General features: G+C 41.6%; 1 protein-coding gene across 1 annotated transcript; it reads right to left on the bottom strand.

Annotated features, from left to right (window-relative positions):
- Positions 1 to 5: 5 nt before the first annotated feature.
- On the bottom strand, positions 6 to 11,993 carry LOC127361533 (protein NLRC3-like; the record flags this gene model as incomplete). Its single annotated transcript, XM_051396227.1, has 7 exons — positions 11,912 to 11,993; positions 11,523 to 11,672; positions 9,952 to 10,071; positions 9,073 to 9,245; positions 6,149 to 7,937; positions 1,575 to 1,751; positions 6 to 122 (listed from the first exon to the last, which is right to left on the bottom strand). Coding segments are annotated over exons 2-7 (2,507 nt in total), but the record flags the coding sequence as incomplete, so codon positions are not given.
- Between the last annotated feature and the right edge of the window lie 329 nt (positions 11,994 to 12,322).

Raw genomic sequence — 12,322 nt, 5'->3', positions numbered from 1 at the left:
CTCCTGAATCCTTCAGGTTGTCGTTGTCACTCAGGTCCAGCTCTCTCAGATGGGAGGGGTTGGACTTCAGAGCTGAGACCAGAGAAGAACAGCTGATCTCTGACAAACTGCAGCGCCTCAATCTGAATAAAGAATAAAAGATGAGAGTTTAGAAGACAATGTTCCTGCTTGAAATCATTCAGTGTTTAATAATCTGTTCAGAGCTGAAGAAGGTTTACAATGTACAAGTTTATAAAAAGCTTTAGATTAGTGTCTATCTGGACATATCTGGAGTCAAACACATAAAGTCTCAGTGGATCAGCTGTATCTGTTCGGGGAGGGAGGAGTTAATACTAAATACTGTCTCCTCAATAGTTTTATTGCAACCTTCATTGTATTCATGTTCATTTTATAATTCTTTAATTTGTTGTTTTTGTTTGTATTATTTTAATTATTTTCTTTTGTTTGTCTTGTATTTTTCATATTTAGTGTTATTGTGTAAATGTGCCTTTAATGTGTCTTAAACACTCGGTATGTACACAGATCATGGGGGTAGAAGTAGATGGGGACAATCTGTCGTATGATCTAGTTTCTTTTTATTTACTTTCATTATGATTTTATTTGTATTGATTTCAATATACATCTGTTGTCTGTTATTAAATGTACATGTTGTGTCACTTTGAATGGAAACAATAACAAGCACAGTTACAATAGGTCCAGTGTGGAGGTTCTTCCAGAAACCGCTTTGTGGGATTTGGGGTTCAGTTTGAACTATTTATTTTCATTCACTGATGGAGAATAAAACACGTTTCTGTTTCATTCAAATGAGGGAAAGGTGAAAATGAAACCTTTAAGAGAGAATCAACCACTGTTGAATGATTAATGTGATATTAAATATGTTTTAAATATGAAGCTCAGCAAGATGCTCATTGTGAATCAGCATCAAATCTATGTGGTTGAATCCTCAGTGTGAAATAAAGCTTTAATAGTATTAACTATGGTTTAACTTTAAATATTTCAATTAGAATTTAAACTTCTGAAAACAACAATTTCTTGTCTGAAATATTAGTTTTACACTAACAATGTCAGCAGCGTTAATATTTCCAGTGTTATAAAACTTTGTCTCCAGAGTTTGAGAACTGGCAGTGTGTTGAATCAGAGATCACATTACATTCATACGTTTCGTCTGAATGAACAAATGTTTTGGGTGAACGAACTGTACTGAATCACTTCCTCAAACAATCCGTTCTCAGTCAGCTGAGAGCCAACGTGCAGTGATTCACTGACTCACTCAGATGGATCCTCACTCACTGAACGTACTACACACAGTGAACGTGTCCTCAGCCCCGAGTGTTTCACTAAATACTCATTTCATTCTGCAGCACATTGTAGAATAAATCCTACAGTTTTCTGACTAACACCAATCCAGTTTGAGTACAGACGAAATCTGGAGCCAAATCATTCAGACGGACAGACTTTAAACAAGAGCTGTTGTGATTTGTGCTCAGACAAACCCAGAAAGCAAAACAACTGAAGGAGATTTCAAACTTCTGTTATATTTGGTAGATATACACAGAGCAAACACATGAACTGACCTCAGAGTCTCCAGTCTACAGTGTGGACTCTCCAGTCCAGCAGACAACAGCTTCACTCCTGAATCCTGCAGGTTGTTGTTGTTACTCAGGTCCAGCTCTCTCAGATGGGAGGGGTTGGACTTCAGAGCTGAGGCCACGACTTCACAGTGAGTCTCTGAGAGTCTACAGTTAGAAAGTCTGTGAATACAGAGAATATAACCTTTAAAATAAAATCTGATTGCATTTAGATCACAAAGCAAATAAAGACACACAGAAATCATTCAACATTCATATTTAACACAGCATGTTTAAATGTAAGTTGTAGCCCCTTCATGTCACACACACATAGAACATACACATATTACATTTATATTAGAATAAAATAAACAATACATACAGTTATTAACATATATAACTATAAAGCCAGTAAAGTAGTTCTGCAGTGCATTTTTTAAATGTGGGTCTGGGGGAATGTAAACAGCTACAGAAGCACTCTCTCTCCCTCCCTCTCTCTCTCTCTCTCTGCCTCTCTCTCTGTCTCTCTCTCTCAATCTCTCTCTCTCCCTCTCTCTCTCTCTCTCCTCTCTCTCTCTCTCTCTCCCTCTCTCACTCTCTCTCTCTCTCCCTCTCTCTCTCTCTCTCCCTCTCTCTCTCTCTCTCTCTCTCTCTCTCTCTCTCTCCCTCCCTCTCTCTCTCTCTCTCTCTCTCTCTCTCTCTCTCTCTCTCTCTCTCTCTCTCACCCCAACTGGTCGAGACAGACGACCACCCACCTAGAGCCGGAGGATCTGTCCTAGGTTTCTGCCTTTTAACAGGCAGTTTGTCCTTGCCCTTGTCGCCAAGGTCTTGCTCATGGTGGTACTGTTGGGTCTCTGTAAATAATGTTATAAAGCAGGGCTGCCCAATTTGGGGCCCCGATTATTTTTGGGCGCTGCCCATGCTCGAATTGTTAATACTTTGAACTATTATTATGTGCCAGCAGTCGGAATATCTCTTTTATTATTTATTTATTGTTGCACTTCTTCTCCTGACCACAAATTAACATTGTATTACATTGGGGTTAGGGCGGCGCTGTTGAGCTCCCGTCAGCTCAAATCCGACCGGCCGTGACCGCAGGGAGAAGATCTTCTTCGTCTTCTAACGGCGTCGCTTAGCAACCAACAAAAAGAGTGAGAAGATGCTGTGATGGAGCGCGGGAGGCAGTGGCACTGTGATAAGAGAAAGTTTAAAAACACTTGGGAACATGAGTACTTTTTCACAGAGATTGATTCCGTGGCAGTTTGTTTGATTTGTAAGCAGAGAGTCGGTGTTTTAAAAGAATACAATATTCGTCGCCATCACGAAACGCGGCATTCCCATCAGTTCTCAAAATACACCGGAGAGGAGAGAAAGGTGAAGGCTGGAGACCTGATAGCAAAGCTAACTTCCCAACAACGCACCCTTCTCCAGCCCTCAACTGAACAGGAAAATGCCACTCGGGCAAGTTATCATATTTGCTCCCTCGTTGTCCGAAGCGGACGACCTTTCGCGGTGGGTGATTTTATAAAACAATGTCTGACAGTTGCTGCTGACACCGTGTGCCCAAATCAGACGCGGGCTTTTCCCACATTAGTTTGTCACGGAACACGGTCACCCGCCGTGTTGAGGATATCAATTGTCCAGAGAGCAGGTCGATTTTCTGCCTTCTCCATCGCATGTGACGAAAGCAGCGATATATCGGACTCAGCTCAGCTGTTAGTCTTTCTGCGAGGAGTGAATGAGGACTTTGAAGTGTGTCAGGAACTCGCGGGCCTTGAAACACTGAAAGGGACAACAAAAAGGCACAGATGTTTTTATGGCAGTGCAGCGAGTTATGGATAGGAACAGCTTGAAGTGGGAAAACCTATCAGGTATCACGACAGACGGAGCCCCGGCTATGGTCGGTAAGAGAGCAGGTCTCACTGCACTTGTGTCAGACAAAGTCCGCGAGTTTGGTGGCTCGGTGTTAAAATACCATTGTATTTATTTGTACAATTATATTTCTATTACTTTAAAAATGATTGTTCAAGGCAGTGGAGAGTATAACATTTTGGTCTCATAGAGGCATGTTGTTGAAGGCACAGGCCTGTATTATTATTTTTCTGCTTTCAATAAACAGCAGTGTTGATTTTCCAAATTACTTTGTATGACTGTTTATGCACAGTTATATCATAGGCATATTTAATTTAATGCACTGCAATATGAATGTCTAATTTTGGCCCGTGACCCTCCACCCCGAGCCATTTTTGGCCCTCAACTGAGAAGAATTTGGGCACCCCTGTTATAAAGGGTTCGGTCTAGACCTGCTCTATTTGAAAAGTGTCCTGAGATAACTTCTGTTATGAATTGGCGCTATACAAATAAAACTGAATTGAATTGAACTTTGCCTTCACAAAAAAACATTTAGACATGTCATAATTATCAGTTACTATCTCGTAATTACAAGGAAAGATGTCGTGATGATGAGATCAGGATCTTTATGAAAAAGTGGACTGGTCCCACATACTGGCCACTGTTTAGCTCAGTGGTACCTGGGGACATGTTGAACAACAATCTGGTTTGAATTTTTAAAATATGCATATTCATATCATGCTCATTCCCCACGAGCAGTAGGAAGCCATTAATGACAAACAATCAATGTGACAGCCTCCAAATCACATACAAGGAGCTGGAAACATGGACCATAGTAACATCATATCATGAGTATCAACAGCTCACATGTCTAATGAACCTCATAATATAGGTACATGTGTTTGTCCATATGCCATGGTAGCTTCATCCACAAATGTAACCTGCATATGTCATCATCAACCACCATTCTTCTCTCCCGCCTTCAGTCCTCCCTCAACATCACCGGTACTGGCCTCTCCTGGCTAAGGTCATATCTCACAAATAGACAACAGTTCATCAATACCAACAACTGCACCTCCTCCACTGCTCCCCTGTCCCAAGGCCTTTAATTAGGCCCTTTAATGTTGTTGTAGATATATATCTATATATAGTTTTTAGGGTGTTGTTTTATTACTTTTATTATCTAACTTATGTGAAATGTCTTTGAGTTCCTAGAAAAGCTCTCTATAAATAAAATGCATTATTGTTATTGTTATTTATTAAAATGCAGTTTTAGTTAAATAACATCAGATTTTATTGGGGGAAACCCCACGGCCACACAAATCATGAAGATAATAATAAATGATAACAGAAACACATTGCACACACTGTAGATGTAACAGAGTTAAAAATGCACTCTATCAATTCTTATTTCCAATTTGTATTTGTCAGTTTTATTTATCATTTAATGATTGTTGAGTATGTGTGAATTTTATCTTAATGAGTTATTTTAATTTACCGCTATTGTTATTATTATTATTAATATTTCCTGCGGAAGTTACTTTGCCTTACGTCACCTTTTCTGTACCTCCTAAGCTTCCGTAGCTCCGACTGACCCTCACAGTGCCACCGTGCACGCTGAGGGTCAGTTGTGTGGAGAAATGCTGCTGCGCTATTTTATGGTTTTCTTTGAAAATTGAACTGTTTATATCGTAAACTTTAATGCATCATGGTTACTGTTAATGCTGTTACTCAGCTGTTTTGTGCTGTTTTGACCGTTAATATAAGTTTTATAGACGTTTTCAACTTACGTTTTGGGCGCCGTTTGTAACGCGGCAGACCGCCCCGTGTCTTGTAGACAAAGTAGCACTTCAGAGACCGTAGCATGCATTTCTTAGTGTAAACTCTGTTATTTTGCCTGTTTAGGAACAGAGGTGCAGAAAAAAGACTACTGTCTTCTGCAGGTATGTGCTTTTCTTTGCTAAATGTGATAATTTTGTTGTCTCTGTTTAGCCATTCGCATTCACACACTGTTTTAATGTGCCCACCAGGGGTCACTGTTTTCCCTTTTTATATATTGTGTCTCATGGTTTTGAGGAGACTTGTTTAAGGTTATGTTTTCCTGTCAATTTGAAAAGCTTTTGGCTAGTAATGTGCACATTGAGTATATGCTGTAATGTTAAATGAATGTATTTGTATGTAATTTGAGAAAAAAAAAAAAGAATGAAATCTGCACAGTGCCGCCGTGAACAGAGGTGCAGAGAAAGACTAGAAGGAAATGAATGTGCATTACTGTCTTCTGCAGGAGCGAATAAATGCTGAAAAACAAGTAATTGAGCCGTTTCCCTTCCATGCCCTACCCACATCCGTTACATATACACTGTAAAAAAGGACATTTCCAGCACAAACTCTTGAGTCCTCAAGTTTGTCTGCTGGATTTGTATCGAACCTCCGTCACCCAAAGAAAGACAGAAGACGATAGAAGATACTAGAAGATGTTCACTGACCTGATAGCTATAAACACAAAAATGATTTCTGTCTTATTCTCGGTGCATTTGAGACATTTGTAGTGTAACACATGTCTAATGTATTCAATAAGCAGGTTTAATACTAGTTTAGGAAAACTTTTATAGTGTGGAAGTTTTATATTGTGTGTGTGTGTGTGTGTGTGTGTGTGTAACATGTGTATATTGACTCTAATAGTGATGACTTCAGCATTGCTTTATAATGTTAATCACATCTGGACTTACACAGCCTTTCTGCAGTTCCTCACAGCTGGAATCAGTCTCCGTCGTCCCTCCCCTGATGTGTTGTACTTCTGCAGGTTCAACTCATCCAGAACCTCCTCTGACATCTGCAGCATGTAGGCCAGAGCTGAGCAGTGGATGTCAGAGAGTTCCTTCTCTGATCTGTTCTCTGACTTCAGGAACTCTTGGATCTCCTGATGGACTGAGTGGTCGTTCATCTCCGTCAGACAGTGGAAGATGTTGATGCTTCTGTCAGGAGAGATATTATAACTGTTCATCTTCTTCAGGTTGTTGATGGCTCTCTGGATGGTTTCTGGTCTGTTGTCTGTCTGACCCAGCAGGCCTCCTAAGAGTCTCTGGTTGGACTCCAGAGAGAGGCCATGAAGGAAGCGAACAAACAGGTCCAGGTGGCCATTTTCACTATTCAGGGATTTCATCATTGCTTCCTTCAGGAAGACGTCCAAAGTTGGATTATCATATTTCCCCCCCAGAAAACCCTTCAGTACCTCTGTGTTGCTGTTGGTGTGACAGTGGAACATGTAGACTGCAGCCAGAAACTCCTGAATGCTCAGATGAACGAAGCAGTAGACAGTTTTCTGGAAGATCACACTCTCTCTTTTGAAGATCTCTGTACAAACTCCTGAGTACACCGAGGCCTCTGTGACATCAAGACCACACTGCTCCAGGTCTTCTTGGTAGAACATGATGTTTCCTTTCTCCAGCTGTTCAAACGCCAGCCTCCCCAGCTTCAGAAGAACCTTCCTTTCAGCCTCCATCAGCTCCTGTGGACTCGTCTCATGTCCCTCATCATACTTCTGCTTCTTCCTCTTTGTCTGAACCAGCAGGAAGTGTGAGTACATGTCAGTCAGGGTCTTGGGCAGGTCTCCTCTCTGGTCTGTAGTCAACATGTGGACCAGAACTGTAGCAGTGATCCAGCAGAAGACTGGGATTAGACACATGATGTGGAGGCTCCTGGAGGTCTTGATGTGTGAGATGATCCTGTTGGACAGATCTTCATCACTGACTCTCCTCCTGAAGTACTCCTCCTTCTGGGCGTCAGTGAAGCCTCGTACTTCTGTTACCCTGTCAACACATTCAGGAGGGATCTGATTGGCTGCTGCAGGTCTGGAAGTTATCCAGATGAGAGCCAAGGGAAGCAGATTCCCCCTGATGAGGTTTGTCAACAGCACGTTGACTGAAGACTTCTGTGTGACGTCAGACACAACCTCATTGTTGTGGAAATCCAGTGAAAGTCTGCTTTCATCCAGGCCGTCAAAGATGAACAAAAGTTTACAGACAGCGAGCTGCTCTGCTGTGACCTTCTGTAATGTTGGATGGAAAACATGGAGCAGCCTGAGAAGACTGTACTGCTCATCTTTTATCAGGTTCAGCTCCCTGAACGAAAGCAGAACCACCAGACTGACATCTTGGTTGTTCGAGCCCTCTGCCCAGTCCAGAGTGAACTTCTGCACTGAGAAGGTTTTTCCAACGCCAGCGACGCCGTTCGTCAGAACCACTCTGATGTGTCTCTGTTGGTCAGGTAAGGCTTTAAAGATGTCGTGGCACCTGATTGGAGCGTCATGGAGGATCTTCTTCTTGGAAGCTGTCTCAAGCTGTCTCACCTCATGTTGGGTATTAACCTCTTCACTCTGTCCCTCTGTGATGTAGAGCTCAGTGTAGATCCTGTTGAGGAGGGTTCCACTTCCTGGTTCATCAGTTCCTTCAGTCACACGTTCACATCTCCTCCTCAGACTGATCTTATGTTCATCTAAAACCTCCTGCAGACCACCATCTGCTGGAAGAAAAGAAGAAATGGGAGACAAAGAAAATGTGACTCTTCTGATTATTTTCATTGCCAATAAAATAACAATATCAGAATATTTCCAGAATTAAAGGTTATAAAGTCCAGTTTTGGGTAAACATCAGAAATGCTCCTTTGTCTCTCAGCCTCTGGCTGTGTGTCGGTGGACTCTCTTCATCAGCTCTTCATCTGAACTGCTCACTGTGGCTGTTCCTTCGTCTCAGGAATGTTTAAACTGATCCACTGACCAAACGTTATTGAATAGTGAATCTGTGTGAGAAATACACTCCATTTTCTGCTTCACAATAAAAGCCTCCCATTGGTTCACTTTCATGTGCAGCAGCAGCAGGAAGTGTTGAGTTTGCATCAGCAGTAAGGTAACAAAGCTCTGACTGATGCTGCGTTCACAGGGACTCCAACGAAAGGCCGGACGGCGAAACCAAATTCACATCATCATGGTGATATTATATTGTTTACAAAGAATGGAATAAAACATATTAAATAAAAGTCCTGAAAGCTGAACACAGAGAGACTTTTAGAAACAGATCTTTGTCTCTGGTCTCCAGCACAGACACACACTTTAGAGACAGACCTGGCTTTTGTTTGAGGGAGGAGGATCTCAGGTTGGCCCCTGTTGACCATGATGCTACCATCAGAACCACAACAGCTAGTTTGTTCCTGCTATGAGGCTGCAGTGGAGATGCACGTGTTCACAGTTTGACACAATGTGGCACAAAGACAAAGTAAGCAAACTGTTTGTAAGTTAGAGAAGAAGCAGTCACGAGCAGGAACGCCAATGTGAGCTGTTGTTGTTGCGTCTCAGGCTGCTGTCTGTCTGTGATAGAACAGTGATGTTACTGCTTTACACAGAGTTTAATAGTTCTCCATCTCCATCTATGCAGACAGAGAACAAACAGCATTCTGACTGCTTAATGCAAAGACAGGGGGCGCTATCATAAAACCAACATGTGTCAATATGTTTCCTCAAAGGAGAACAAGGACAAGAATTGTATGCTGGAGCAGAAAAAACATGCAACTACATTTAAATGTATAAAGGTGTTAAATGGCCGTACTGTATGACACAACTAATGTATTAACACATCAGCAGACAGGTATACAGTCTTACTCTGTCTTGTTCTGGGTCTTTCTCCAGACTGGGGACAGGAGGCGTCTCCTGATGAAGCAGACTGGTACCAGTATGAGGTGATGCACTGTCTGCAGAACCAGAGTCCAGAGCTGGTAGAGACCGGATCCTTCAGGACGTCCCGACACAAAACACAGCAACTCCTCTTCCTCTCTCTGTGAAGACATTTCTTTATAAGTACAATGATTTGTTGACTGTAGTTGAAACATATCAACATGTGTCCACTGACTCTGTGTAGAAGCTCAGATGGTCACAGAGAACAGTAAAAGTCTCGTTACTTTTCAGTTTGACTTCAGCATTCAGTCTGAAATGAAACAATTGTTCCTTTAATTTCAACTCTCCTGCTTTCACAAACACCAATGAACTGCTTTTCCTGTTTGTCTCATTAAACATTTAGTGATCAGCCTGTAGTTAGTTATTAATACAAACTCAACACTTCCTGCAGCTGCTTCACAGTAAAAGTCCTCCATTAAAGAGAGCTCATTATGTACGTCACTGTTTCAGACCTGCCAACCTTGGCTCAATATCAGGGCTGCCCCCTAATAGTCCACTTAACTGTTAGTAGCTGAGAACAATCTTAGTATTTGATGACAAAGTCCTTAAAGAAGCTCTAAATACACAAACTGCTGCTACTGTGGATAATTAGGAGGTTTCAAAGTTTGTATCAGTTGACTCACAGCTGTCACAGATACTGAGAGGAAGATGGATGAATGATTTCTCTTTGTGTGTCATAACAGTTTAGTTAGTAAATACATTTTAGCAGAAATTTTATTATATAAACACAAAATCAACAGAAAGAATGCATGAGCAGAGGGAAACTGAAAATGAGTCATATAAATGAGTTTGTATCAGTTCTCTTACTTTGAGTCTGAGGGTCCAGGTTCATTACTGAAGTTTAGAGGAGGATCATTGGACCAGTCACTCTTCATAGACAGACAGCTGGACACTGCAGACTCTGCTCTCCGTCTGTTGGACTGAACTCTGCAAACACCAACATGTTTTCATTCATATTGTTGTTGAGTTCAGCTGTTTTTCACTTTCTATACTGATGATTTCTGTACAGATACACCAACTCAATACAATCTAAAGTATTCTGATGATACAGCTCTAATATCTGTGTTCAGTAACTCAGACAACTCTGGGCTGCACCAACATGACGGGAACAAAGTGGTCGAGTGCAGTGATAACAATGCTCCTGAGATTAACACAAAGAAAAGTGAAGAACTTGTTTTTGGTTCACCGTCTGACTCTCATAAAGTTCCTGTTGTCATCCATAAAGAAACAGTCAAGCAGCTATTTTCATACAAATACTTAATGACACACTGACTGTTATCCTGGAAAGACCACACTGAACTTACATCCAAACAGACAACACAAAGACTTTATTTCCTCTGCCACATTACATCTTTAGGTCCGAGAAGACAAATTCTTCTCCTGTTTTTTCCTTCTGTGATTATGAGTGTTTGGCAGTATTGTAATACGACATGGTACAAATGTCTGTCCACTACTTTAAAGTCAAAACTGCTCCACCGAATGAGAATCTGCTCACAGATTGTCGTACAACCTCTGTAGAGACTCAATGAATCAGCCTTCCATAATATATTAAGGCTGTCCAACAACCTTTGACCCCAACCACGTCCTGAACAGTGAATACAAGCTGTTACCATCAAACTGGAGATACGAGGTTCCACCATTTCACAAGTTTAGACTGAAGCACTCTTTTGTGCAGCAGTCGATCATAAAGTTAAATATGGAGCTTAATCCCAGATCAGACGCATGCTGAAGGGCCTTGAATATGGATGTTTGTCACAGCAGCCATTTTGACATGAAATAGTAGGGTAAACTCAGGAGTTACCTATGATACTGATTAAGGCTGAGTTCCATTTAGTGCAGCAGAGCCTTTCCAGTGAGACAACATGCACAATAGCAGCACCCTGACTCTGAGCTCAGTGCAACAGAAGGAGTATCATTGGTAACACCTGTGTTTACCCTACTGTTTCATGTCAAAATGGCTGCTGTGAAAAAGGCCCGTTGTCCTCTGTGTTTGCAACGTTATGTAAATGTATGTTTCCTTGTGTCTTGTCTTCATCATCATCATCATCATCACATGAATCCTTGATAAATGATTTGATGACAAAGTCCTTAAAGAAGCTCTAAATACACAAACTGCTGCTACTGTGGATCATTAGGAGGTTTCAAAGTTTGTATCAGTGCTCTTAGATTAGATTACAGCTTTCCTAGTGACTGACAGCTGTCACAGAGACTGAGAGGAAGATGGACGAGTGATTTCTCTTTGTGTGTCACAACAGTTTAGTTAGTAAATACATTTTAGCAGAAAGTTTAATATATAAACACAAAATCAACAGAAAGCATGCATGAGCAGAGGGAACTGAAAATGAGTCATATAAATGAGTTTGTATCAGTTCTCTTACTTTGAGTCTGAGGGTCCAGGTTCATTACTGAAGAATGGAGGATAATCTTTGGACCGGTCACTCTTCATAGACAGACAGCTGGACGCTGCAGACTCTGCTCTGTCCTCCTCTTCCTCCACACAAACACTCATCTTCTGATCTGAAGTCAGTCTGAGAGTTAAACAGTAACACAGACTGTGAGCTCAGAGGACAAGAACCAGGAAACAAGATTGTTCACGAGTCGTACACACACTCACACTCACACACACACTCACACACTCACACTCACACACACACTCACACTCACACTCACACACTCACACTCACACACACACACACACACACACACACACACACACACACAGTATAATAAAGCAGTACAATAATAATAATGGTGTATTAACACTCACTCTGCCTCAGCCTTCAGTTTCCCTCCTCCTGCTCTGTCGACTCAAAATGGAGTCTGACTCTGAACTATCTGAACACTTTCACTTTCAGGTTCCCTTCCTGTTGGATCACATGTTGCTCCTCCCCTCTCCGTTTACAGGAAGTCAGTGTTTATCTCTCTCTGTGTGTGTGTGTGTGTGTGTGTGTGTGTGTGTGTGTGTGTGTGTGTGTGTGTGTGTGTGTGAGGGTGTGTGTGTGTGTGTGTGTGTGTGTGTGTGTGTGTGTGTGTGTGTGTGTGTGTGTGTGTGTGTGTTGAAGGTAACAGCTGGTATTTCCTGTTAACTCTTCTGAGTTTGTAGTTGGTAAAGAGAGAAAGAGAGACAGAAACAAAGATGCACAGCAACAACAATACTAGCAGAAAGAACTAATAATGA

This window comes from Dicentrarchus labrax, unplaced genomic scaffold (genome assembly GCF_905237075.1).
Source record: "Dicentrarchus labrax unplaced genomic scaffold, dlabrax2021, whole genome shotgun sequence".
In the NCBI taxonomy this organism is placed as follows: Eukaryota; Metazoa; Chordata; class Actinopteri; family Moronidae; genus Dicentrarchus; species Dicentrarchus labrax.
The sequence above is the reverse complement of the archived record's forward strand: the minus strand, read 5'-3'. Positions and strand labels throughout refer to the sequence as shown.